This window comes from Eulemur rufifrons, chromosome 9 (genome assembly GCF_041146395.1).
Source record: "Eulemur rufifrons isolate Redbay chromosome 9, OSU_ERuf_1, whole genome shotgun sequence".
In the NCBI taxonomy this organism is placed as follows: Eukaryota; Metazoa; Chordata; class Mammalia; order Primates; family Lemuridae; genus Eulemur; species Eulemur rufifrons.
This window is the reverse complement of record NC_090991.1, coordinates 4560526-4588519: the sequence shown is the minus strand read 5'-3', so window position 1 is coordinate 4588519 and position 27994 is coordinate 4560526. Positions and strand designations below refer to the sequence as shown.

The 27994-nt window shown below is 51.2% G+C and overlaps 2 protein-coding genes across 3 annotated transcripts; one reads left to right on the top strand and one right to left on the bottom strand.

Annotated features, from left to right (window-relative positions):
* Nucleotides 1–5795: 5795 nt before the first annotated feature.
* RASD1 (ras related dexamethasone induced 1) lies at nt 5796–7731 on the top strand. Of its 2 annotated transcripts, none has more exons than XM_069483217.1 (2): nt 5796–6246; nt 6562–7731. In XM_069483217.1, exons 1-2 carry the CDS (start codon nt 5961–5963, stop codon nt 6642–6644), a joined length of 369 nt encoding a protein of 122 aa, XP_069339318.1. In that variant the 5' UTR covers nt 5796–5960; the 3' UTR covers nt 6645–7731. The 2 variants fall into 2 exon arrangements, with proteins under 2 accessions (XP_069339318.1, XP_069339317.1); XM_069483216.1 differs by having other exon boundaries at nt 6488–7731.
* A 1206-nt stretch (nt 7732–8937) lies between these two features.
* MED9 (mediator complex subunit 9) lies at nt 8938–21187 on the bottom strand. The gene is made up of 2 exons (XM_069483215.1): nt 20923–21187; nt 8938–10868 (listed from the first exon to the last, which is right to left on the bottom strand). The coding sequence occupies exons 1-2, from the start codon at nt 21147–21149 to the stop codon at nt 10652–10654; spliced, it is 444 nt and encodes a 147-aa protein (XP_069339316.1). The 5' UTR covers nt 21150–21187; the 3' UTR covers nt 8938–10651.
* Nucleotides 21188–27994: the final 6807 nt, after the last annotated feature.

Sequence of the window (27994 nt, the reverse complement as noted above, 5' to 3'; positions counted from 1 at the left end):
AGAGCAGGGCAGGGGAGGGGCTGTCCCCACGGGCTGTGCCAGGCAGGCCCGGCCCTGACTCGCGCTGGAACCTCACAGTGCTGAGGGGTGGGCTCCGCTGTCCACAGGGACTTACTCAGAAGGCATCAGTGACTCGCCTGGCTATGGCCACCGCTTCCCCCGCAGGAGGCTTGGCGTCCTGTGTCGTCTGCCCTGACCCTCTGCTCTAGCACTCCCAGGACACCCCTCTGCCGCCTCTTCCCGTGGGAGATCCAGCCCAGTGTTGGCCAACATGAGGGCGGAGATGTGTCGTCATGTTGTCCTTAGCCACCCCAGGCTACGTTGGGCAGTGACACTGTCGTTCCCTAAGAGTTGCTGGACAAATGGTCTCATGCCACCCCCAGTGTCTGGACATGCAGTGGGCACCCAGTGTGTCCGTAGGAGCTGCCGTCGGAGGGGGTGACAGGTGGGCCGTGGGAGGGTGGGTCCATCCGGAGGAGGTGGAGCACGTGCCAGGCGGTGACCAGGAGTGTGGGGTCAGGGGTTGCCGCTGGGGCTCCAGAGGCGGGCAGAGGAGAGCCCCTCTGCTCCTCGTGGTGCCGTGCTGCCATGTCCCGTGCCGACCCCAGTTCTGCTGCTGGCGGCTGGGCCACAGCTCACCCCCAGGACTCCTGGACCCTGCCTGGGGCAGGTCGGGGACTCCTAAGCTTGTGGGCCTTGGGGTGACCGTCCTAGTGGTACCAGAGGCCCTCAGCCCTTCATTCTTGGCCAGCATCCCCCTCAGGGTCTCTCCGTTGGCCCTGAAGGCCAGCAAGGGGCCCCCCAAAGGTGCTGTGGGGTTTGGGGTTCCATAGGGAGGGGCCTGTGCCTGTTCCAGCCCCCCCACCATCCGTCTGTGACCTCAGGCCAGTCACTGCCCTCGTCCGGCTCCTGCGCTCCTCGGTCCAGCTCACCAGCTCAGGGGCTGCACAGGACAGTGTCCGAGGGCTGGCCCTCCCCTGACACCCAGTGCTCCAAGGCCATGGGCCTGACTGGACATTTACGAAGACCCCGGGCCCAAGATCTCATTTCGCTGGGGCTAAGCGGTGTGTTCCCACCCTGGGTCTCCCCAGCCGCGAGAGCTCAGGCGCACAGGGCACACAGCCCCGGCGTCCGTCCGCAGGACAGTGGACATGTAAACTGTGGCTTGTTCACGCAGAGTGCCGTCTGCAGCACGCGGACGGATCTCACAGACGGTCAGGAGCAGAACCCGACGCCAAGGCAGCCCTCTGTGCTGAGGGAGGCAGCCTGGTTGGGGGGGTTGGCCGGGTGGGGGCCCGAGGGAGCCCCGGGAGCTGGAAATGCCCCCACTTGGCTGTGGCGCTGCCCGGCAGGTGTGCACACGTGAACTCCCTAGAGCTGTAAACTTGCCATTTTGCGCTCTACTACTGATCGCTAAGCTATACCAGGTTGAACCATATAAAACTGCCAATACCGTATTTGACCATTTCTAACTTAGAGAAACAGTATTATCTGATTCAAACTAATACCCCCCCAATATTAAGAGAAAACTCAGCAGTTTGAATAATAGTAGCCAGAAAATGATCAATGAAAAGCATCACACCAAAGGTTTTGAAAGAGACATGATAGTGGAAGTGCCATCTGCTTTAGCCACCGTGGTCGGGGGGACCCTCTGAGGAGGTGATGTTTGAGCCAAGACCCAAATGCAAAACGGAGCAAACTGAAGGAAGAGTCCGCAGGCATGGGGGGATGGTGCGTGCAAAGGCCCTGGGGTGAGAACAAGCTTGGAGTGCCCCAAAGCAGCAGCTCTGAAGGACCAAGGGGTGTCAGCCATGAGCACCCTTAGGGGGCAGGTGAAGGGGTTGGGCCCCCGGGCACTAATGGGTTTGCAGGATGCTGGGCCACGACTCGTGTTGCTCTGAACTACCCGCCACCAGGTCCAGCCCATATGAGCTGGCTTTGGAGACGGAATCACTTTTGTGGGGTGACCTGAGGGTTGTCAGGAAAGCCCCCACGTGCCTCCCTGCTGCCTGGCCTGTGCCTGATGTTCCGCCTCTTTCCAGCCTCTGAGGGACCCCTGAAAGCTGACACGTGCCCGGCTGCGGGAAAGTGCTGTGGCTGGGGGTAGGCGGAGGGGCAGTGAGGGGCTCACTTGCCTCCCCAGATTTGACTAGCAGTTCTTGAGAGGAAGGGGACGGGGTGGGCCTGGGCCAGATGGACTGCTGTCTCGTGACTACCATGTAGGTTGGTGTCATCTCTTGTTTGGTAGCAGAGAGGCCGGGTGACCCATCCAGGAGGGCTTCCTAGACAGGGTGAGAAGACCCAGGCCCAGCACCCAACTCCTCCTCCCCCCGGGCCTGCTGGCCAAGCTGACACAGAGCCCTGCAGACAGGGCCAGCCTCCCCTCCTGGTGCCAGCCTTCCCCTGCAGGGCCAAGCCCTCCAAGGACACGGGGCAGCCTTTCCCTGGGTTCTAGTCAGTAGCCTGTGGCGCACACAGCTTTTGGAGCCTCAGCCCCTCGTGTGTAAAACAGCCATCACAGCCAGGTGTGCCTTGTGTATGCAGCAACGGCCCCCCTCGTTGCCATGGAGCGCCAAAGGCTTTCTCTTTGGTTTCTAGGATTCAGAATCTGTCTCAGGCCTTGAAGGGCCACATGAGGCATCTAATCTGATTTTATCCAATGCTTCAATCCTTCCTCTCTGCTTGAATATCCCTGGGGATGGGGAGCTCACTTCCTCCACCAGCACCTCTGCACACACAGCCTTTGAGGACATGCTGCTGGCTCAGCCTGACCGTGCATCCTGACCCATGCAAGGGAGCTTTGGGCTGAGCAGGCTTCTGGAAGGGTCTGCTGTGACCGAGACAGAGTTCATCACTGATGAGGAAATCACCGGACAGTTAGGATCTCAGCGTGACAAAGGGAGCTGTCGGGGGAAGGAAAAGCCAGCTGTGGCCCCTTTCCTCTTCAGGAGGAGACCATGGACCAAGGTCACACAGGACAGAAATGAGCCTCAAGGTCCTCTTCTGTGCTGGAGCTGGTGGGGATGGCTCAGGCTGCCACAGTGGCACCTGGGCCCGTGGCACTCTGAGCACCTGTCCCAGGAAGTGTCTGCTTGTGGCCCCCGTGTGGGCTTCGACTCAGGACTCCACCAAGGCAGAGCCCTGAGGGCCGGCACTCTCCTCAGACTCGGCTTTCAAGAGCCTTCTACATGCTCTTTGCTTCCAGACCTGCCTGTGTGGCCAACACTTCCTGCCTGAGGGGCCAGCTGTCCACCCCCCACGCCACCCTTTACATTTGGTCAAAAATTTTAAACATCCCATTCCATTCTGCGCAGGACAATTGCTGCACTGCGGGTAAGTAGTATTTGGAGTCAGGCTCTTAGCTTCATAGTTGCTGTTTGTTGCCTCAACCTGAAACACACAGGAAACAGAATTACCTGCTGCACAGCAGCACGTCACCATCATAAACCTGGGCAACACGGACACGCCGTGCTGGCTGCAGGGCCTGGGAGGTGGGAGTGGCGGGAAGCAGGGCTGCACGTGGGGAGAGCTGGGCTCGGGCCTTGCCGCTGGCACCCTCTGGCCCTCTACTTGGTATCAAGCTGACCCTCCTGGGACCAGAGGCCTGGAGGGAACGGCTCTGTGGGGTCCACCTTCACCCTAGCCCCGGCCATAAGCCATCCTGAGTCAGAGCCCGGCTGCCCACACTGGGCCTTTGTGGGAGGCGGAGGGAGGCGGGATCCGGTCTGTGGGTGTTGCAGGCCCCTGCCTTGATCTGCGCCCCCTTGTGTCCTCCACTGGCCCCTTTCTGCAGCCACCGCCCTGCACCACCGTACACAGCAGCCCCGTGTAGGGGCTCAGGTGGGGAGGGAGCGGGAGCGGGAGGGGGAGGGGATAGAAGAGAGGGGAGTATCGGTGGGGCAGAAACCAAGAACGGTGGGGTCCCAGCCCCAGCTGGCCTGTCGGATGGCTCCGGCATACATTACACCAGGGGTCAGAGCCAGGCCTGGGGGCACTGACGTGGCTTAGATCTGGCTAGTGAGCCCTTGGGTGTTCAGTATGTGACATGTGTGCTTGAAATATCTGACGCTAAACATGAGGCCTGGGAGAGAAGCAGGGACTCTGTAGCAAGCGCCTTTGGGGGGCGGGGGGGGGGCCAAGGCAGAGGAGGGAGGAGAGTAGGTGGGTAAGAGCCAGGGGGTGGGGTTCAAGCCCCAGCCCAGGAGAAACTAGCTCCGAGACCCCAGGCAAGTCACTTCCCTCTGCCTCAGTTACTGCTTCTATAAAACGGGGAGAGTAATAGTTCCCACCCCTCAGGGTTCCCTGGAGGAAGGGCAGCGTCACTTAGAACAGAATCTGGCATGCAAGGAGCATTCTGTGCTTGTAGGGGTCCCTGGCACTGTTCCGCAGCCTGAGATTGGGCTGGAATGCGGGGACACCAGGGAAGGGGTGGGGGAGATGCCCTTTGAGAGCGCCTCTCAGGCGAACGAGATCCCACAAGCCCTCTGCAAACAACTGGACAGGTGGGCGCTGGCACCCACAGCACTACCCACAGCACCACAACCTGGGTGGTGGCACCAGCTAATGGCTCTCCGGGTTCCTCCTAAAACCAGACATGCCGAAGTGAGAGTCTGAGCACAACCTCACCGGCGGCAGCCAGGAGCAACGGTGCACCCTGAGCTCCGGGCTGCGGTGAGTGGGCACCAGACAGCCCACTGCGTCCGGCAGCATCAGCCCACGCCTGGTTACTAACCAGCCTGGTCACTGCCCAGCACCCGCCAGGCCGCACGGGTCATTTGCTGTCGCTGTTGTTATTATCAGGCCCTGGGCTCCTAAAGGGTTTGCACATTCTCGTCCACGGGCACAAAACCAGAACCACCACCCTCCGGAAGAGGAAACAGGCCCAGAAAGGAAGAAGCTGTCTATGCGCCCGGGGCCTTCGTGCGCTCACTCTGGCTTTGAGCGCCGGTCCCTCGACTATGCAAGGAGACGCTGTGGGGCAGGGAGGAGGGGACCCTGGCCTAGGCCAGTCTCTGGGCCTTTAGGGGTCGGAGACAGGAAAAAGGCCCCTGACTGCAGAGCCCACCAGGCCACAGAGAGAAAGGAGCTTCAGAGCGCGGGGGTGGGGACCGCTCCTGCTGGGCGCCCCAGGCCCGCTCTCCATCCCTGCGGGACCCCACCGGACCCACCCCCAGCCCCTGGCCTCCATCTCTGCGCGCTGCGCCGGCGGGGCCCTCTGCTGCCCTCTGGCGGCCAGAGCGGGCGGCGCCCGCCTCCGCGCTGGGCCCCGCAACCCGGGCAGCCGGGCCGCCGCCCCCGGGGACCAGCGCCAGCCCGGGGCGTCAGCGGGTAGGGGCTGGGCCGGGGTCTGTTCTGAGGGCTGACAGAGACACGGTCCGCGCAAGCACCAGCAAACGCTGCTGCTGTTACGGATTACCAAGGTTACTCTCGGGGAAACGGAGAACCAAATAACGTGAGTGCAGGGGACGTGCGCGTGTGTTGCGGGAATGGGGGGGGGGGGGTCCGTGCCCGAAGTCACAGAGGGTCAGACGCACAGCCCAGACCAGAACCCTAAGGCCGCTGGCCCGGGTACAGGGAAAAGCAGAGTCCGCGCCATCCCAGGCTTGCCCTGGCCCCGGACTCAGTTTCCGCTCGGTGCCGAGGGCGAGAGCGGCCGGAGGGCGGGGAGAGGGGCGGGCGCCGCGGGGCGTGACGCCCGGGCAGGGAGGGCGCGGGGCGGGGCGGCCGCGCAGGCTGAATATAAGGGCGGCGGCGGGGCGGGCAGAGCCAGCCGTGGGTGCCGGAGCCAGCGCGTCCCGAGCCGGGTCCCGATCCCGATCCCGATCCCGATCCCGATCCCGAGCGCAGCGCAGCAGAGGCCGAGCTCAGCCCTCGCGCCGCTCACCGCCAGCCACTCCCGCGCCCCCGGCCGCCTCCGCGCTTCTCTCGGTCCCGCGTCCGCCCCGCGGCCCCTCTGCCCAATGAAACTGGCTGCGATGATCAAGAAGATGTGCCCGAGCGACTCGGAGCTGAGTATCCCGGCCAAGAACTGCTACCGCATGGTCATCCTCGGTTCGTCCAAGGTGGGCAAGACGGCCATCGTGTCGCGCTTCCTCACGGGCCGCTTCGAGGACGCCTACACGCCCACCATCGAGGACTTCCACCGCAAGTTCTACTCCATCCGCGGCGAGGTCTACCAGCTGGACATCCTCGACACGTCCGGCAACCACCCGTTCCCCGCCATGCGGCGCCTCTCCATCCTCACAGGTGAGCTGGGGGCCGGGCCGGGCCGGGGGCCGCGGGGAGGGCGGGCGGGAACCCCCAGTCCCGCGGGCCCCGCGAGCGCCGGTGCCGCCGCCGCGGGCTGAGGTTTGCACTTCGCGCTTGGACAGGCCCGCGCGCCCCCGGCGGCTGCAGCCCGGGTGCCGCGTCCCCGGAGTCAGTTGGCCCGACTTGTCCGCCCGGCGGCCTCCCTCACCGCCTCCGTGTTTGCTCTGTGCCCCTGCAGGAGACGTCTTCATCCTGGTGTTCAGCCTGGACAGCCGCGACTCCTTCGAGGAGGTGCAGAGGCTCAAGCAGCAGATCCTCGACACCAAGTCTTGCCTCAAGAACAAAACCAAGGAGAACGTGGACGTGCCCCTGGTCATCTGCGGCAACAAGGGTGACCGGGACTTCTACCGCGAGGTGGAGCAGCGCGAGATCGAGCAGCTGGTGGGCGACGACCCCCAGCGCTGCGCCTACTTCGAGATCTCGGCCAAGAAGAACAGCAGCCTGGACCAGATGTTCCGCGCGCTCTTCGCCATGGCCAAGCTGCCGAGCGAGATGAGCCCGGACCTGCACCGCAAGGTCTCGGTGCAGTACTGCGACGTGCTGCACAAGAAGGCGCTGCGGAACAAGAAGCTGCTGCGGGCTGGCAGCGGCTGGGGCGGCGGCGACCTGGGCGACGCCTTCGGCATAGTGGCGCCCTTCGCGCGCAGGCCCAGCGTGCACAGCGACCTCATGTACATCCGCGAGAAGGCCAACGGCGGCAGCCAGGCCAAGGACAAGGAGCGCTGCGTCATCAGCTAGGAGCCCCCGCCGCGCCGGCCACACAACCTAAGGAGGACCTTTTTTGTTCAAAAGTCAAATCCGACGGCCCGGCCAGCCCCGTGCGCCCTGGGCCGTGAGCGCGCACGGACTGGTGTCTTCCCTCTCAGCGACCCGGGGAGGCGCCACACAACGCAGAAGGGACAGTCATCTGCTCTGGAAGGAAAGAGAACTGGCTAAGACTGGGACTCCTCCCCATCCTCCCGTTGGCGCCCGCCACCCCCACGCCTTGGGGGGCAAGGGCCCAGCAAAGGGTGGGCCTGTTTGGCACAAAGACCTAAGAAGGAGAGGGGAGGGGGAGATGTGAAGTTGTTCAGCCACTGCTAGGCATCAAGAAACCGTCCTGCCCGGCCTGAGGGTCAGGACGACGGGGCATTATCTATCTCATCTGTGATTCCGGTTGCCATGCTAGCTGGCACAGCCCTTGCCCTCCGGAAACTAAGGGGGGTGCGGGTCAAATCATAGCCAAGTGACTTGTTTACATGTGTGTGAGTGAAACTGCACAAAGGGAAACAAAACATAAAACTTGCACTTTAATAGTAGTTCCAGTGTCAACATGGACACGAACAAAATCTTATCCAGGTGTTTATACTGTGTGTGAGAGAGGTCTTTATAGTTATTGTTGTTGGTTTTTTAATGTAAAATAAAATAATTTAAAATGGAAAACTGGTTTTTCTTTGCGTTTAGAAATGGCTGGAGGGGGAAGGGCAGGGACACGGGAAGAGGCTGGGTTTCTGCTTCTGTGGAATTAGAACTCACCTTCCCCAGAACTGGAAAACAACCCTGGCAATCTGAAAATAGCTTCGGCCACCGCGGGAGAAATGGCTCCCAAGCAGCTCCAGATGCAGACCAAGTCTGTCTATTCGGAGAATGGCTCCCTGGAAAACCAGGACAAATATAAAGGATCTCAGGGTCTTCCCTAGAGCTGAAATCTTTCTAGCCATCTACCTGCTTAGTTTTCTCTAGGCCGAGTCACAGAGGGCCTCATTTTCTGAGAGAACATTCTTACTTCTCCATCAGCATAAGGGCCACTGGAACTGTGCCTGGCCATTTTGTCACTAGACTCAGTGTGGGCCCAGGCGACAAAAGGTTGTCTCTCAGGGCCTGCTTTCACAATTAAGGAAACCAAGGCTGAGAGGCCCCTGTGGGAGCTGGCTGGTGCCACCCCCTGCCTCCAGAGTTGCCACATCCACTGTCTGGAGACAGTTTAAAAACCCCCACAGCCCCCTGCCCCCACTTCAGGCGGTGCTCCAAGTGGGCTCCAGCCACCCTCTCCGACCGCTGTCTCCGTCTCAGTGGGACCTACCTTTATCTGCCACTAGTGACTGCAAACTTGGGCAGGTAACACCTGCCAAGCCCCAAAGTCTTCATGGAGGAATACAGAGAACGCTCTCTGCGTGGGGTTGCTGTGCGGGTTGAGTGTGATGTTTGAAAAGTACTCAGCACAAGTGCCTGCCACCCAGCAATCCAAACAATTGGAAGCTTCAAAAGGGTGCTCAGCCCTGTGAGGGACACTCAACATCGTCCTGGGGAGGGAATTCAACCCCGCTCAGTGAGGGCCGCTCCCTACAGGGCCGAACCTCCTCAACTCACCAAAGGGGACACACCCCCACGACAGCAGACAGCCCAGGGGGCTGGCCACAGGCAGGCACAGGATGACCCACTGGACAAACCAGCCTTGGGGACAGATGCCGTTCCTGGGAGAGGAGTCCTTCTGCTTTGACGCCGGTGTAGCTGGTGTGTATGCCGGGGTGGAGGAAAGTAAGGAGCAGAGGTTTAGTTCTGTGAGCAGAGTGAGAACATTTTCCTCTCGACTATCCAAGAGCCAACCTACTATGAATTTCTTAGTATAAAAATCACGATGTCCAGAGAGCAAAGCGTAAGTTCTTTTAATTATACATTTGAAAAATGTCACAACTCAGAACACTGGAATACAGGGAAGGTCCTGTCTCTCTCTGCCTCTGTGAAGAGCCTTTCTCCATTTCAGCCTCGCATCGCAGAAAGACCCTGATGGCTGGTGTTTTCGTGTGCTTTGCATTTCATGGCATTTGGTCAGAGCCTTAAAACTGGCCCACACACTACTCTGAAATTTCAAAATAACTGATTCAGTTAAGTAACAAGCCCAAGGTAGAACTGGTCTAAAAGGTGACCGACCACTTAAATTCAGAGTCTGCCTTTCTGTCCAAAGCCACTGAAATTTGATCTTCTCACACATCCCCCAGTCCTAATATGCCAGCCGCTTTCTGAAAGGTGGCTGCAGGTCGCCACCACTGGAACTCTGCTAAAAACATCCCTGACCAATATTCCTGCCAACGAGGTCAGCCGGCAGGCAGCTGCTAAGCCCCTGAACTGGTCAGCCCAGGTTATGTGCTCGTTTCTAGACCTAAACAATATTCAGTTACTTCTCACCCCATCCTTAAGAGGCAAGGGAAAGAACCGCTCTCACCTCAATTTGACAAAGGGATAGCACACAAATAAAATGTCCCATCCGGAAGAAATCAGGGGAGCTGGGGAGGGACGGGGAAGGTTTGTAAACATTTAAGAGCTAGAACTTGGCTGTATAACTTCCAAGCCTACTTTACCCTGGCTGAGGGACCATCTGAACTATCACTTAGAGCTGCCTTTCTCTGAACAAAACGTGCATCATGAACCCTTTGCAGTGCAGTAAATGTTGCTGACTCTTGAGCGAGAAGGCCAGAGGGGGAAATACTTTTTTAAACCAGGGCAATGTGAATCTGAAATGCCAGAAGGAAGATCTGTTCACCGGAAGACCTGTCTGAGCCTGCACAGAAAGGACAGCACCTCACCACCCCCAGGAAGCACTGCAGATGTGAAGTGGTTTGGCCATTCTCAGGCACTAATCAAAGGGGACAGGCGCTGAAGTAAGGAGAACCTGCAGGAGGCAGGGAATCTGGAGGCAGGCGCTGCCTGGCAGGGCTCCGGGCTGACGCCCCCATGGGTATAGTTCCATCCACTAGCTCAAACATAACAGGAACCAAACTGTTTCAGGAAAAAAAGCCACCCTCTAACCTTTCAAAACAATGTTCATTCTCTCACAGCCTTCTTTTATCATGTTAAATCCACACCACATGCGTGCAAGCCTAATTGATCAGTGAATTCTATGCAAATGTTTCATGAAACTGCAGTTAACAGGAACAGTATGTACCTGGTACACTCTGTCGTATGGGGGGTGGAGAAGAGGGAGGGAAGGAAGCAAAGGCCAGCTGCCTCCTTCCCACTGTGCTCTTCAGATCTGCTGGTGGGGCGGCACACAGCACACGGCCCCTCCCCAGAGGCAGGGCAGAGTCTTCCACCCCCTCCCAGCCTCCAGGAACATTCTGACTCCCACCGCAGGCACTTAAGTTATCATGCATCTAGACATCTGTACATATACAAGGGAGCCCCCCGTGGAGCCTGCTGCGCTGGGCTGGCTCCCTGCAGTCAATGCTGACACGGCAGCAGCAGCCCGCTGGCTCTGAGGTTCAGAGCTGGGGTCCAAAGGAACCACACTCCAAGGACGTGCTGCTGTGGGGAGACCTTTGCCTTCCCTCTTCTTTCTCACGTATTCCTGGAAGTCGGCCTCACTCTACTCTTTTGGGATTTCAAACATGCAGAGACTCTTGTACTTTTGCAGAAGTTCGTTCTTGGTCCTGACTTGCTCCCTCAGGCTGTGCAGCTGCTGCTGCTGCTGCTCAAGGCTCAGGTGGATGCCAGGCATGGTGCTGATGAGCTTTCGCATCTCCTGGAACTTGGTTTTGAGGGCATTCAGGTCCTGGTGGACGTCCGGGCTGTCCTTGTCCATGCTGCAAGGGGCACAAGGCAGTTGTTAGCATTCACAGCTGGGATCCACACCTCGCTTTCCTGCTTTGGACCCCCCAGAGCCAGTTGTCACTCTCATAGTATCTTTTAGAATGCTTTGTTTTATGTCTGTCCCCTGACTAGGCTGTGCGCCTCTAGAGGGCAGGGACGGGTTCTTAGGCATCTGTAGACCAGCAAAGCACTCGAGTGCCTGGTACACTCACAGGATCAGTCACTAACTCTCTGCTCTTCAGTCTAGTCAAGTGTCACTCCAGATGTCCCCCCCTCCCTGGCCCAGTGCATAGGACACTGCAGGCACTCAAGAAATATTTGTTGAAAGAATGAATGCTGGGCAACTACGTTCATAAATGTGTGCCAGATAAATGAATGAACACCAACATCAGGTGACAAATACCAAACAAAACATATCGAAACACTACGTTTTGTCTAATTTGAGCCATTTCCAGGCCAAACAGGAGACTTTTAAAATTAGCAAGAGATAATTTTAGCTGGTGTTTTGATGCTTGCTTGAACCTGTTAACATAAATACTAATTTCCACAGAGCCATTCACGAATTTTAAATTAGTTACAAGCTACTGGAAATTTTTCAGCAGGTATAGATTTACTCGTGTAAACTCCTTGCCGTCGGGTCAAGCTCATCTTCAGGGCAGATCATTCCCTTCAATTCACAGCTACTCTTAGCTGTGCAGAGATCCATGGTCCCTGTCACGACCAAATTAAAAACAAAACAAGAACAAAAACTCTCACCTAAGATCAAAGAAACACTCGCCAGTTGCTGCTATACATTTTTTTAAATTTAGTAAGTGGATGAGCTTTTGAAAACAAGCAGTTGAGACTAAACACTAAAAGCCAATTCGGCAAGCTGTTCTAGGAATAAGCCACTGAGGTGTAAGAGGAAAGAACCATCAATGATCATTTATTTTTTTAATAAGTGTTCATCCCTGGTGGGAAATTTCAACCCAGATGGTGCTAATTCATGTTTATTATTCATCATTTCTCTGCTTACGCAGACAGAATACCCATCTTTCCTGGTGATCCATCAGTTGGTTACGTCTCACACCTAGCAAACCAGACGGCCAGCAGGGCCTGCTCACTATTTATCAACAGCTCTAAACTCAGAGGCAGGATCGGAGAGCCATTTATTCCAGGGAACCAACAGCCAGCCAAACACTTGTCATTTGATGTTCTCAACTCAGAGACACAATTAATGGCATACCTTTTCTCAGTTTCCTGGGAGGAGTAATTGGTATTCATGAGAATTGAAAATCTTCTGAAGGGAAGCAAACAGGGAACATCTCTTATTTTAATTCTTTTCAGTCTCAGCTCTGATCCACAAATGTGGACAGACACCATCTGGACTTCTGAAATCATCATACTTGGATGGCATGCATGTTAACACACTGTTAAGAATTCAAGTCCCAAGGAAGTTTTGAAATTAAAACATAGTTTTAAGAAAACTGATTCATATCATGTGAGTCTGAAAGGACATGGTAAAAGCAAAAAATGCATATAATAGAAATTTGGAAGGAAGTTAAGATAATCTAGTTCTTGAAGCAAATATAACCTGGCCCCAAAGAAAATTTAATTCTGACAGTAAAAAGTGGGCCATGTTTAAAATGTTTATTTCTAAAAACCCCCAAATCTCAAGGGATGCCTGGTGAACTTTCTGGAAAGGAGATGGTCGTCAGATAGTGAAAAAGGAGTTCTATGAAAAACTGCCTGGAGGGGAGCTGAGCTGAAAGGGGGCCACGCAGCCCACAGGGAGGCCCCCTGGAAGCTCCTCCACTGTCCTAGCTGGTGGAGGTAAATAGCGCTGAACTCCTGGAGCGAGGAAAAGGCGCTATTCAGAACACACGATTTGAACCGAATGGGCACCTGCGAAGCCAGGATGACTGTGAAACATTCAAGGCAAGAGAAAAGCGACAGGCCCCAATGTTGAGTGCATAAAGGCAGAAAGCTCTAAATGGGCCCGGCTTTGTGTTCAATGTTAGTCATCAGCCAATTTTAGAAGGAAGGAAAAAAGGCGACTAGGTTAAGAAGGATGAAAATCATAGAAACAAGGCAAGATCAGGGCACTTTGGGCCCACCTACTCTGCTTTTGGACAAAAACACTGCTGGAGGGACGATCCTCAGAGCACCCTTCCCTTGGACAACAGACATCTGTATCTGTGTCACCAGATTCACAAGCAAACTGCACAGGGTTCAGGTGGGTGGGTCTGAGAATCGTGCCCCAGTTTTCTTTGTTTTTTAAGTGTGGGCACTCTAGTATAGATGCAAACTGGCCAGCAACTGCGCAGCATGAGCACTGGTGACGAGGGAGCAAAAGGAATCTCCTGGATGCACGGACACCGACCTGCTCCAACCCTGACAGTCACTGCTTTGGACCTCTCCGTGGCATCTGACTTGGTTTCCCATTTCTTCCTCCTCAAAACTTCTACCCTCCTTGCCGCACACCCCACCCGGTTCTAGCTGACTCACCCTGGGACCGGCTCTTCCCAGCCCTCTCCTCTGCCCAAGGTCTCTCCTCTCGCTGCGCTAACTCCAGTGGCTTTCATCTCGCCATAATTTTTTTTAAATGACAGTAATAGGTGTTCGAGGGAAAATATTCAAAAATGACAGGACACCCAAGGCTTACAAAAGGAAAGTCCCTTTAATCCTGTGTCCCAGAGATAACCTCTGTTAATATGTGGTGTATACTGTTTCAGACTGCTTCGAAATATACAAGAACATACAAACACACTTTTGTTCCTTAACAGAAATGTGACCACACATGGCTCTGATTTTTGCTTTTTTCACTTAACAATGCACCTTGGATCTCTTTCCATGTTAACACATATATAATTGTACAGCTACATTTTTTGGCTGTTCATGGGTATTTAGAATGTTTACAATTTATTAAAATGACAATGAACATTTTGTACCTACATCTTTATGTACTTGTGCAAGTATTCTGGTAAGATAATTCCCTAGAAGTAGAAATTCTGGGTCAAAGGTTATGTATATTTACATTTTTGACAGATATTACCAAAATGCCCTCCAAAAAACCTGTACTGACGTACATTCTACGTGACCATGGACAACACTGGCTATTACTTATCTATCAGCTACCTGCACTTCTCTGTTCCAGTTCTGCCGTGACCTTAGGGGCTTTTGGAAGAGGCTTTGAACCTCACACCCTTGTTTCCATCTGCTCACGGGGTTACATATGAAAAACATTCTTTTTAGGGAGGAATGACAAAAGGTTCTGCTGCTAATGGGATTTTGAAAAGACATGGCTCTACAAAATGCCCCAGAACACGTTCATCCATTCCCACCTCTGGATGCTGAGAACATTTCCCCAGTCAGTCCTTCTACTTCAATTTTAGCTCCCTCCTTCCAATAGTTACCAAGTAGTTTCTCCCTGGAATGTGGGGAGAAGGAAAACGTCCAGAGTGGACTCACTGCCTGCCTCTGGCGTGCAAGACGGCCGTCCTCCAAGACCCCCTCCTGTATGCCTCACGTCCTCCCAGCCACCGATCCTGCCAACTCCACCTCCTCTAGACCCCTCCAGGCCACCCACCACCAGCTCCCACTGCGCTGCCTTCCTGTCCTGTCCTCCTCTCCTAAACCCGCTGCCCCACCTGCCTTTAGAAACCCAAGTCCGGGCAGGTCACTATGCTGCTTAAATATCCCAGATGGCCCCAACCCCCAGACAACACTTGCCAGGCCCCTGCCAGTGCCACCAAAGCACCTCCGGCCTTCCCAGGTACATAGGTATAAATGCTCCCTGTGTAAATTTCTCAGGCTCGCTGAGGAACTGCTGACCCAAGAAGAGGCCTGCCTTCAGGGCTTGCCTTCTCGGGGCCCAGCAGGTGCTTGGTAAGTTATACTGAACAGAAGGCAAGAAAGAGGCAGAGGAGCAAAGAGGCTGCTGAGCAGGCCTGGAACGCCTCCTCCATGCAGTCAACCACATACCCCATCTGTGGACACCATCCTTTTCCTTGGGATGTGGCTGGGGCAGAAGGAAGTGGAGGGCAGAGGGCTGCAGAAATGCCTGCAGACCAGCCCCGGAGAGCCAGCGTGGGCTCTTCGTGGGCTGTGTCCCGCATAACCAAGGAACAGGCCTCAGCTGGCGTGGAGGGCTGGGCAGATTAAAGTAGACACTCATGTGGGAAGTAGCCGGCCTATAACACCCTGTTCCCATGACAGAGGTCTTGTTGACCTGCCTCAACAAGCTGACTTTTTGAAGCAGCCTGGCCAAGCTCAAAGGGCACAGGACTGCACAGTGTGCTCATCACTCAGCTCCCTCTGCGGCGGCAAGGATCGCTCCCCTCTCCCTACCTAGCCACTCAGGGCATCTAAAGCATTGAAACATTTAATTTAAAAAATGTTTTAAAGTACCCATATTGACAGAATACTCTTACTAGGTGAGCCAAAACCATCAGGCAGGGCAGTAACCACTGCAATTCGGAATGCCCACGCTGGGACACTTAGTTCCAGACTCAGATTAGATTTGCTTAATATGAAGGAAAAAAATATATAGCTTTTCGTGGTCTAGCAGACCTCATTTCATTCCTCCTTTACTATGTATGTACTTTTATAATGTAGCTTCTACATATACCAAAAGGTCTCAGAGAGTTGGGGTTTATATTTCTTATAGGCATAAAAATGAGACTTTTCTTTTCCCTTTCCTCATCCTTTAAAAATAACATAATATGTAGTGTTAATTGTTCATTCAACTACGGGAAAGGCACTAGGAGAGAAGAAAGCACTATGGACTCCCACTCTAAGCAGGGCTGTCCCAGCTGGAGCACTCCAGAAGCAGGCAGGGCCCCAGGGCTACAGGGGAAGGTTCTGGCTCGCAGAGCTCTCTGTGCAGCATTTCCGTGGGCACTCCTGGCAGAGGGCTGGAAGGCCTGCCAGCCTGGAGGACTCTACCCACCCAAAGGCACTTGCAACAGAAGGTCCCTCTCTGGGCTTTGTGTTAGGTGGGCCAGGCCGGGAATTTGAAGACAGTCTGCAGAGATCCTTGAATGGATGGCTAAATGTTTGGGCTCAATTTGGGAAGAACAGGGGGCAGAGAAAAATTAACCTGATAACACGCACAGGATGAATTAGAGAGAGGAGAATATAAAGGCAAAGAAGCTAATTAAGAAGTGATTGTAAGATTCAAAAGCAAGGCTAGAAGACCTGGCTGATGAGCAGTATCACCAGGCTTAGAAGCAAAGAAACAGAAAATGTTCCACTAAAACCATCATGATCTCCAGCAGGCTACCAGAAAACTGGAGGGGAAAGGTAAAGGCACTACAGAGAAATACTGACAAGAAAGGGTAAGAAGACTAACCTTAAAAGATAATGAAATTTACTATGAAGATCTAAGAACTAAAACAGTTTGGCACTGGAGAATAGAAAAATCCAGAAGTAGATCAGCAAACACACAGGAATCCAGTGTGAAAAAGGCAGCAACTCAAGCAGGGCATGTAACGCACATTCAACACATGGCAGTGGGAAGACGTGGCTAACTGGGGGTAAAAGCTGGGCCCCCTTATTCTTTTCACCAAAGTAAATTCCAGAAGCATCAAATAATTAAAAGTAAAACAATGGAACCATGAAAATCCTAGGAAAAAGGGAACAATATCTATAATTTTTGAGTGGGAAGGCCTTTCTAAGTAGGACCAAAACTCAGAAGCCATAAAGCAAAAACTTAACAAAATCTGACTATATGAAATTGTATGATTCTGAATGAAAAAAAAACATCATGACCATGAACAATGACAAAAGAAAAGCAACAATTTGGGGGAAATATTTACAGTACATTTGACATACAAAGATATTTCCTCATTGTATAAAGAGCTCATAAAAAGAATGACCTAATAGAAAAATGGACATTTTATAGGAAAAAAATACAAATGATATATAAAATTGCATATGAAAAGATGCTTTACCTAATGTAATAAAAGACACAGATCAATATGTCGTTTCTGACCTAACAGACTAGTCAAAGTTAAAAGTTTAATGGTGATTGTAGGGATATGGGGAAAAGACATACACACGCACACACACTGTTGGTGGAAGTATAAACTGGTGCATTCCTTCTGAATTTGCTAATAGTGATCAAAATTTTAAATTCACATATCCCACTGCTAGAAATGTATCTTTCAGACTCCCAAGAGTTCACCAAGATAGCACTGACAAAGATGCTCCTCGCAACGGTGATTACAACAGCAAAATGCCAGAAACAATGAGTGTCCTTGAGCACGGAACTGTTTAGATAAATCACGCACATTCATAAGGCAGAATATTATGCAGTTTTGGGACAGGGGAGGGAGCTGGGAGGAGTGGGGGGGGAGGCTCACTTTCCACTTCATATCTATGGGTACTCTTGGAATCCATCTACAACTTTAATTTTTTTTTAATGCTCTCTAGGTGGTAGATTTATGGGCCATTTTAGTTAATAGATTTTTTAGGGTAATTTAAACAGTCCAGTCTATAGGACTTAATTTTGGAGGAGTTAGCTAAAAAGATATAGAGATCTAAATTTAGCAATAGCTATCAAAATAAAAGATATATGGACCCTCTGCTCCAGCAATTACACTGCTAAGAGTTTACCTCATAATAAACTTACTCAAACACAAGGATGCTTACCCCTGCCCTGCTGGTAATAGCAAAAATTAGAAAAATACCCAAAAGCCCAGTAACAGGAAACTGGTTACATAAATTATGGTACATCCACAAGATGCAATTCTCTGCAGCTGCCTTAATGAGATAGATCTTTATGTGCAGTATAGAAAGGTGCCCCAAATAGACTAATCAGTGAAAAATGCAAAGTAGAGCATGATCTCAATTTGTATAAATTTTTGAAAAGACATGCATATATCATTCCTGGAAAGAAACTGAAGAAAGTATCAATAGCGGTTACCACTGGTGAGGGGACTTGGGGCAAAGAACCCTTTTTTCATTTTATACTTTTCTGTACATCTGAATTTGCAGTGGCTACTTTTATTAAATGATTTTTTTTAAAATCCTAATGAGGTAACACTCTGAATTCTTTATGAAAACAAGAAAGGCTAAATTCACTACTTCAGGTTTTACTTCCTTATTCATTCCCTGGGCAAAGAGTAAATAAACAGCACAAGGACCACGGAGGGGAAGTTACAGGAGAGGAAGAGATCTAGGGCATGGGAGAGCCACTCTGGGCAGCTGAACACGGTTCCAGCCCATCTCCTCCTGCCAGGCCTGCCAGGATGGTGTCCTACTGCCCCATCCCTCAGAAGACAAAGTCCTGCTCCCCAAGGGGAGGTGCCACCCTCTGCACCCAGGCTCTTCCCTCCTCCTCAGCTCTCCCTTCCTGTCTCCCCCTTCATACCTTGGACTTATGCTCAGCACCACCAAGCTGAGAGTTGACCCTCATGAGTGGACACTATTTCTTGGCTCCATGTCCTTACCTACGTTCTTCTGATACCACCCTTCTTCCTCTCTTTCCTAATTAAAGCTCATTGTCGGCTCCACCCTTGACAAGGCTTCTGACTCCTCCAGGCTTCATGAGGTCTCTCCCTTGCTCCTCTGCCCTTATCACAATCTATGGCTCCTTCCCTCAATAGCCTATAAACTCAAAGACATACCTACACACAAGGTTTTCAGATGGGATCCTAGCTTTTTTTCATTGTTACAGCATCACTCCATCCCTTTGCACATACTATTTCCTTCAAGTGGCTTTTTCTGCTTTTCTGTCTTGTCCTGTCTTTCTTATTAGGGGTTTTCTTCACATGTTTAGTAGCCTTGGCTGTCTAAGTTTTAGTGTTTTAGGAGTAAAACACTAAAAGGCTTAGTGGAAGCTCTCTGTACGAGCTTTTTCACTATCTTAGAATGAATTTATAGGCTCTTTCCTGAGGAAAAAAAGTATTTTCTTTCCAAAGTCTTGTCTTTTCCAAAGTCTTTTCTCTTGACTGATCAGATACCACAGACAAGGTGCCTCCATTCTCTTTGGCTGCCCAGTCTAGAAGCCAGGTGGGGGAAGAGGGCTAGGTGGGGTGCGTTCTCACTATTCAGTTTGTGAACTTTTTAATCCCTGTTTTCAGTCATGGCCGCCCTTACCTACCTCTGCAACGTGCCTGGTCTCTCCCAGTCCAGAAACTCTCTGGCTGATTCCTTCCTAAGAATAAATCTTGGGAAAGAGTAACCCTTTAATCGTCTGCCAAGATGGAAGTTTGGTCACCTGGCTGCTTGGGGAGTGGAGGAATGGAAGGTGGCATAGGATTGCTTCTCAAAGAGACTTCTAAGTAATCCTCTTGTTCTTAGTCCCCCTTCACCCCTGTTTTCAGAGGGTCCTAGAACTGCCAGCTCCTGAGATTTGAGGAGAGGCCATGGTCAATGCCAGCTACTTTGGAGCTGCCAGGTGAGTTAGCCCTTGGCCATCCACTTTGTGGCAATCACCTTCTCTCCTATTCTTTTTGGTCTTGATTTTTAAAAAAAAAAAAAAAACCCTTTACAGTCCTTTCAGAGGGAACAGACAAGCACGTGTGATCAACTCACCATCTTTCACAGGCATGCTCTTGAGTACACCTCCCAACAAGCCTATGACTTGAGTGTTATTATTCGTATTTCGTAAGAGAAAAAGGGGCTCAGAGAAGCTAAGTTACTTGCCAAGGTCACCCAGCCAGTACATTATGGAACTATAACTTGAACCACCTTTTGAGATCCATTATTGACATATTACAGATAAGAAGATTATGGCCTGGAAAGGTTAAGTATTTACCAAGATAAGGCAAGCAAGTTTCAGAACACAAATTTGAACCCAGGACTGACTTCAAAGCCTGTTCTCACTAGTATAACTTACTGCCCCATCTTTAAGGCCAGCCCAACCCAGCTGCTCTAGTGGGGCTCAAGAACATACTCTCAGGGGTCCAAGAGTTGTCTTCGTGAACGTATATGTTTTGTGTTTTCATTTTTCCGTATTTTTCTTAAAACCAGTATATTGGGGTTAATCTGGAGAACACCTTCATAATCCAGCACTGCCCTGGGATTGCAGGGTCTGCATCTGCGTTTCTGTTTGTGATCGGTCTCACAGGCTAACGAACCACAGTCTGCCTTGATACCCTAGAAACAGTACTTTTACGCCGCGTGAAGCCAGCCAAATGTGGTCAGGGTGTAACGTAAGAACGAAGGCTTGGCCGTCATTTGAAGAGAAAAGTGGCAGAAGAGAATCAGGTCATCCCACAGCAAGCGAATCGAGTTTGCCTACACTCAAAAGCTGGGCCACAAACAGCCAAGACTTTCAGCTGTAACGATTTCATTTCAGCAAAACATCAGAGAACACATTAATGTTCACTTGAGTGTTACTGGAACGGTGATTTTCTTTTAATTTACTTTGTTTTGGTTTTTAATAGTTGAATAAGAATTGCAGCCTAGGAGTTGACACCTAGTATCACGTGAATATATACTGAAGCAACGTAATGATAAAAATAATTAGGGCAAACTCGGGGATCAGGGAGACTCCTGCTTGGGTTTGGGTTCTGTTTTTTCCCTTTACGGGGTCTGTTTGAAAACTCAGGCTCACCCGATTGCTGGCCAAACGGATGACAACCACTCCCTTTAAGACTATTTTAGAGCAAAGTTAGCACACGGGCATCTAATCATCTGGGGCAACTTCTGTGTCTCCGTTTCCTCTAAGGTTTCCCATTATCACCCTGTCTCTCAATCTTTTTAACCATGGGTTATTCCAGATCATGTCTTTTTGGTGTGAAAACTGAGGCTCAGGGAAGTTTAATTGGCTCAGGAACGCTGGGGTGCACACTCGAGCAGGTGGACAACAGTCTTGTGCATTTCGTCTCTAGGACGGCTTCATTCTAACGAATACCGCAACACTCAGGGCTCAAAGAGCTCGCTGAACTCACTGACGGTCTCTGCGGTTTTGAGAGGCCTCTTCCCGCTCTGGGTCTCAGTTTCCCCAGCTGTGAGATGGGGGCGTGCCTCAGAGCGCCCAGGCCCCTGGCAGCTCTGAAACCGGTAAGACGGGGAGCGAGAGGGAGTGTGGCGACTGGTCTTCTCCTGGGTTCTTACCATTTGATGATGTTGTGAACCAAAGGTAAAAAGGAGTAATTCTCTTCCTCCCTCGCGCGGGCTGGTGACTGGGGCCGCGGCGCCGGCGACTGCTGCGGTTGAGGCGCAGCGACCGGCGGCGGCGGCTGAGGAGGCGGCAGCGGCTTGGTGTCAGGCAGCGGCGGCTCGGACGACGGCGGTAAAGCATCCTCGGCCTGTCGCCCGGCGGCAACCCCGGCGGAGGCCATGGCGCCCGGGCTCTGTCAGCGAGTCAGGTCAAGCGGACCCCAGGGGTTGGCCGGCCGAAAGCGTCGCGGACTGCATACGTCACCGTCGCGCGTCCCGCGAGGGGTGGGGCCTGGATGCGCCCATCTGAGCGTGCGCACGGGTCATGGGGCGGGGCAAAGACGCGGGGGCGGGGAAGACTGTTGCTAGGTAACGGGCTGTGGGTCGGTTTGGGGGTGGCCTGGATTTGGTTGTGAGTCAAGATAGCTAAATTATTAAATAGTAAGAAATAAGAGATTTATTTCAAAAATGTCTTGTTATTCCTATTTACATGACGAAGAGGGCTCCAAAGCAACCAACACAGGAGTCGGCTCAGACCCGCAAAGTCTCGCCAACAACCAAGTGGAACTGCGGGAAGAGTGGACGGCATTTACCGCGCACCTACGTGCTTGAGGCCTGGGCTCTCCGGGTGCTGAGAACCCAGAGGCGAAGGCGCCTACGCCACACAAGCTTCCAGGAGGAGAGGCAGCAGACCCGAGCGAGCCCATAGTGTGAGACCGCGCTAAGCCCTAAGGACGCAGAGGCAAAGAAATTGCTGTCCCTCCAAGTTCCACGTGGCTGCAGAGGGAAGAGTTAATAATTCCGCCCAACAAACATTTAGTATGCGCCTGCTGGATGGCAGGTGCTGGGCTTGATGTGTGTGTGTATGGTTGGTGGGGAAGCTGTTCTCACTTTCAATACAATGCAGAGGGGATTCGTGCCAGGAGTACGAATATCATATCCTAGAAGAAGGCCAACATCAGGTACTCACCATACCTTAAGCCGCTAGGTCCCAGTTTCCTCACCTCTAAAATCTGATTTAATTCAGGGTCATGGCAGAGCCTAAACTGTGTTCTAACTTCACATACATGGCTGACCCTGAAAAGTCTCATTTCATGGTGACCCCCTAGGATCTAAGGCCAAAAGAGGGAGGCTTCTTATGGGTTTGTGTTTATGCTTCTCAAAACAAGTATGATGTGGGGGTGTCTAATAAATTTCTGGCAGTGGGGACACCTGTCCTAAGCCTCCCTAGTGGGTAGAAGACATGAGCTAGGAAAACTGCCAATTGGCAGAGCCTATTCTTCCCTAGTCCACCACTAAGGGCAGTACAGAGAAGAAAGTCCACATTCAGGTAGCAAGATGAACAGGAGCACTTAGGGCAAGGTGATCCAAAGGAAAGCCTCAATGCTGATATTTTCAGGTGCATTGGGAGAGGTGTGTACAGGCAGATCCTTGGGGAGTAGGGCGTTAGAGGGAAGTGAATGTTGGAGGTGTGCTGTAGTGATGGGCCTCAGCACAGCGCTCTTCAGCAAGAACTGCCCAGAGCCCCCAGATGGAGAGCAAAGGGAGGGAGGGGACTGCACCCTTGTCTTCCTTCGAACCATGGACCTCTCCACCTAAAGGAAGAGTTCAAGAGTCCTGGTAGAATGGAAGACAAGACCCATTGGAATAGGGCCAGAGATGCTTGAAGAGAGTCATCTGGAGTCATCTGGGGAAAGAATGATGCCATTATTGTAATAATTGTAGTGATTACCACACTACCATGGAATAAAAGAAGGGACAAAGAACAGAGTTACAGTCTCTATCTCATTTAATCCACAAAAGAACTCTAGAAAGTGGGTGTTAGGATTCCCATCTTATAGATGAGGACACTGAGGCCTACAACAGTTAAGATACTGGCCCCAGCATCACACATTTTGCCTGACACCAAGCCGATGGTTTTAACCAACACTAAGGAGACCTCAGGTCCCTACCAGTTCTGTAACTTTATGATTCAAGATGTTAAAGTGGGTTTTTATTCAGAATTTGAAAAGCAATCCAGTATGCATCAATAATATCCCCATGGCAATCACACGTAATCTTTTCCCTCCCAGTGTGTTTTATAACTTAATTGCAATCCCCAACTTTATCATTGGTGGAATAATGAGGACATCTCTTAAAAAAACCACTTCAGGTATAAATAGCTATGGCTAAAGAAAACAAATTGAAACGCAGGAAGCATTAACGAGTGTGGTGCATTGACAGTGTGCCCTAAAAATAGCTAATATAATTAGCGGTAAAGAGTAAAGCTGACTTCACCAACTTCAACGTTGCAAGCGGATGTCAGAAAAATACTGCCTGTGCTGGTTTCATTAAAGCTGAAATTCCCACAACAAATGTGTGTCTGTTTATAACCACACTGTTAAAAGTCAAAAAAGGCAGACACTCCACTGATATGTAAGGAGAATGTGTCGTTAGAGACTTCACCAAGTTAAGCTACATGGTCATTGCTTTCTTAGGTACATTTACACTATTTCCCATAGGGCCTTGTCTAGTGCACTTAGTGGTTCCAAAGTCAGGCTTAGGAGCCAGCTTGCGTGACTTCAAACCCAGCTCAGGCTCTCCGAAGTAGCATGACTTCAGCCAAGTGCTTAACCACATTCTGTGTGGCCATGCAACCTCGCAGGAGGACTGGATGGTTATTACATGTAGAGCACTTAGTAAGTATCTGTGCTTAGTAAATATTAATTCTTCTTATTTTTCAGATTTAGGGCTCCCTCTTTCACCAATTAACAAAACCCAGACTGACAGCAGTTAAGAGGAATGAGCTGCCTCAGGACCCTCCAGTTGGAATATAATGTGAGCCACACACCTGAGCCACACATGGCCTTTCAGTTTTCTAGTAGCTACATTAAAGAAATTAGAAACAGGTGAAGTTAATTTTAATAATGTATTTTATTAAGCCCACTATATCCAAAATATCATAATTTCAACATGTAATCAATATTAAAAATTATTAACTGTTAGGTATTTTCCTGTTTTTCATACTGGCTTTGAAATCCAGTGTGTGTTATATACCTACAGCGCATCTCAATTCAAATTAGCCACATTTCAAGTGCCCAGGAGCCAGCTGTGGCCGACAGCTACAGGACTGGACGGGGCAGAGAGAGGGATACGTGTCAACACAGATGGAGCCCGCAGCCATCCTGGTGGAAATGGAGAAAGAGCAAGTTGCACAAAGGATTGAGAGTATAATACCACTTATGTAAATGTTGAAGCATGAAAAATAACACTTTATATTGTCCATAGATACAAGACATATATGTAAGAGTATTTGAAGAAGAAACTAGGCCGGGCGCAGTGGCTCACGCCTGTAATCCTAGCACTCTGGGAGGCCGAGGCGGGTGGATCGCTCGAGGTAAGGAGTTCGAGACCAGCCTGAGCAAGAGCGAGACCCCTGTCTCTACTAAAAATAGAAAGAAATTATCTGCCAACTAAAATATACATATAGAAAAAATTAGCCTGGCATGGTGCATGCCTGTAGTCCCAGCTACTGGGGAGGCTGAGGCAGGAGGATCACTTGAGCCCAGGAGTTTGAGGTTGCTGTGAGCTAGGCTGATGCCACGGCACTCACTCTAGCCCGGGCAACAGAGTAAGACTCTGTCTCAAAAAAAAAAAAAAAAAAAAGAAGAAGGAACTAGCAGGTACACCTCACATGCATGGGACGGGCTGGAACAGGGAATGGAAATGTAACAGGCGCAGCAACTTTCTGTGTAGTGTTTTCTTTCTTTCATATGTTATAAGGGAACTAGAAGCAAATAGGAAAAATATGAACAATTAGCAAATATGGGGGTGGGTATGTGGGGGCTTGGTATATAGAGTCCAGGCTCTGCTCCTCTCTGGCTATCTGACCTTGGGCAAGTCATTTAACCTTCCCGAACCTGTCTCCCCATCTGCAAAATGGAATCATACGGTACCTACCTAACAGGGCTGCTGCAAAGTTTCCAGGAGTCGATGTACATCAAGGGCTTCAAACAGTGCCTGGCACATAGGAAGCACTATTTAAGCTTTAGCTGTTACTGCTACTTTTTAAAAATTAAAAAAAACACAAAAATTATTCCTTATGAAACCAACTGTTAATACAAGAACATGTACAAAACCCAGACTGCATGCAGAATTGAACTTTCAGATGCTCAAAGTGGACCTGCACCCCAAATACCCGTAAATGTTCTTGTGATATATTTCTGCTACATGAAGTCCAAAAATAGTCCCTTCTCCGTCAGACAAACATCATGGGTCTTGTTAAAATGATCATGTCATTCTGTGATTAGGGGCTTTTTCATCAAAGCTATATTCTTACATATGATTCATCCTTTTCATAACCTGGAGCCTCAGACAGGCGGAAAACTCATTTTTGTGAGTTTAAAAAACCAGACAGCAATTATTGTCCAGGCCAAACGTAGTGCAATGTATACCAGGAATCAGCTCACTCAGGCCGCGATTCATTGCTTACACTGCAGACAAAAGCCGCCTGCTCGGTTCCACCCCGCGGATTGCCTTTCTTCTCTCTCAGAACTCCGTTTGATTTTTTCTTTTTATTCCCTCCAACCATCCTCTTCTTACTCTAAGATACTCCATTATGTCCAATTTCTCGACTCATTTCTGTCAGTGCTTTCACTTCTCAGAAGCGCTCGTTTTGGGGCATTTCAAGCATACAAATCCGACTATATTTCTTTCAGAATCAGAGAATTTTCTCCTTTAGTCTCCATTCCTTCTTTTTGTGATTTTTCACCAGACCTCCACCAGCTGCCCTGGAATTACCAAACAGCTTTTGATAGAATACCAATGAGAGGCAATCCACTCTAGGAAATAGTTTTTGTCTAAAATGGTTCATTATTATTTTGACACCATATTCTTTCTGATTTCTTTACTAAGTAATTTTCATTCAAATTATTTGTTAGCCAAATTGTTTTTTTTCTGTCTATCAGCTGCTCCCCAAAAACCTCAACTTTAACCCCTCCTGTTAAGCTGTCTAAAAATACTCTTCTTCTCCTGGTCATCTTTCTGTTTCTCACACTTCACTTCTCCCCTTTTTTAGAAGTTACTTTGTTTCACCATATTGGATTCATTGTATATCTTTTGAGTCTTGACTATTAACTTCAGTTTCAAAATCATAGTTAAAAATGATTATGAAACTGGAATGCCGAGGAGCATCGTGTGGCGAAGAGGGCCTGGCCCCGTGGCTGGGCTTTCTGCCCTCTTGGGACAGGAGGGGAGAACCTAGAACCACAGACCTCCAAATATCCAAAGCTGTGGAAGGCAACAAGTTCCAAGCTGAAGAATGGCAGTAGTACCTAGACTGTCCCCCAGCCCCCGACCTTCTCTATAACGTGTCTTTGAAAATGTGGTTCTATGAGCTATGAACATTTCCTCCCAGTTCTCAGACCTCTCCCCGCCAGCTCCACCCCCAACCCCAAGCACAGGGTAACTGTCTGTTTACCAGCGGACCGAGGGGCTGTCTCGCTGTTCTCCCCACTGCTACCACCACATCTCTTCTTGGTGTGCTGGCAGAAGGATGCCAGTGGGACAGGCACCGGCCTCTATCCTGAAGGTCACACGGAGCACAGAGAGGATGATGACTGTTTTTTGACCAACCTTGTGCTGGGCATTTTACATAAACTCGTTCCCTTCTTTTAAAAGTCTGAAGTATCTATTACCCTGCCTGCCAGAGGGAGAAGCCAAGACCCAGGCCCACCCCCTCTCCTGAAGCCTCGCAGATTGGTTCCTTCCGAACCCCGAGCTTGCTCTTCAGTACAGCTCACTGGCCTTACCAGCTGTCTGTCAGGAAGGGACCCAGCGGTCCTCCCTGCTGTGGCTCTCTCTAGCCTGCCCGGTCAGCATGGAGCGTGTGAGACAGAGCACACGGACCAGCCGGAGAGCAGAAGGGACGGGACTTGCAGTCAGGCACAAGTGTTGGAAAGCAGTTCTGCCACCTCCCAGCAGAGTTGGCTCGAGCAGGTGCTAGCCGGGCATGGTGGGTCCTGGCATCAGCAGGCAGGGCAGCGCAGAGCGAGGATCCCTCCGCAGGCCTCGTTCCCCGCTTTTAAAGTGGGTTGGGTAGAGGACACAGCCGCCATGATCTAAGTCGTGTCACTTCTCTCAGCCCAGCGTCCCTCACCTGCAGATTGGGAATACTCAGGCTGCTTTTGCTCTTTCACGGGGATGCTGCACATGGATGATGTGGGCAAAGGACGCTGTAAAGGACCAAGTTAGAATTCTGGGACTTGATATGGGAACCCTTGTGGCCACCCTATACCTGGCAGAATGAATCCAGGGGTCACATACTCACTTCTGGCTCCAACAAACAGTGTGATCCTGAGAGCCGTGAGGAAATATCCCCAGCCCATCCACCCATCAGGTGTGGGAACCGGCTTCGTGCCCGGGTCTGGCCAGGATCCGATAGACACAGGGGAGGGAGGGAGCGCTCCGGGCCGCCCACAGGAGAACAGACTGATCGTTTCAGAAGGGAGGGGCCCCTGCAGATGGTCTCCCTTCATTTTGCAGATGAGGATGCAGAGGCCCAGAGAGGCCGAAGACTCGCTTGCGGTGTGCGGCCAGTTGGTCGAAGAGGTGGGACGTGGATACAGGAGCACGTACGTGGTACTGAACTCAGGGGACGTCAGGAACCAGAGGGGCAGACAGTTTTCAGGGGTAATGTCATCTCCAGCCTGTTCATGCTACCTCCCCTGCATCTTAACTGGTTTAAAATTAGCAGCAAATGCACATTATTATTGTATTTCCTGCTTTGGAAAAATCCAATCTGGTGGTAACGAGAGGGCTCAAACCAGGCTCCAGAGCAGGGGCAATGAGCCCCAGGGGTGCTGCGCTCCTGGCAGCCCCTGCTGGTTTGCGTATGTCTTGATTTTTCAGATGGCCTTGGTGACAGTCGGCAAGGGGGACTACTTATGTAACCGCCTGGCCAGGGATTGCTGCAACAGCAGGGAGAGAGCAAGTGTGGGAAGAGCCATGCCCAGGCTTGGGAATGGAGGAGCTTCCTGCATGGCAAATT

Excerpts from the sequence above, each read along its gene's own strand:
- RASD1 (XM_069483216.1), top strand. The coding sequence starts at position 5,961 with ATGAAACTGGCTGCGATGATCAAGAAGATGTGCCCGAGCGACTCGGAG. Across the intron at positions 6,247-6,487 it reads GCGCCTCTCCATCCTCACAG|GAGACGTCTTCATCCTGGTG; the intron begins GTGAGCTGGGGG and ends GTGCCCCTGCAG.
- MED9 (XM_069483215.1), bottom strand. The coding sequence starts at position 21,149 with ATGGCCTCCGCCGGGGTTGCCGCCGGGCGACAGGCCGAGGATGCTTTA. Across the intron at positions 10,869-20,922 it reads GTTCACAACATCATCAAATG|CATGGACAAGGACAGCCCGG; the intron begins GTAAGAACCCAG and ends TGCCCCTTGCAG.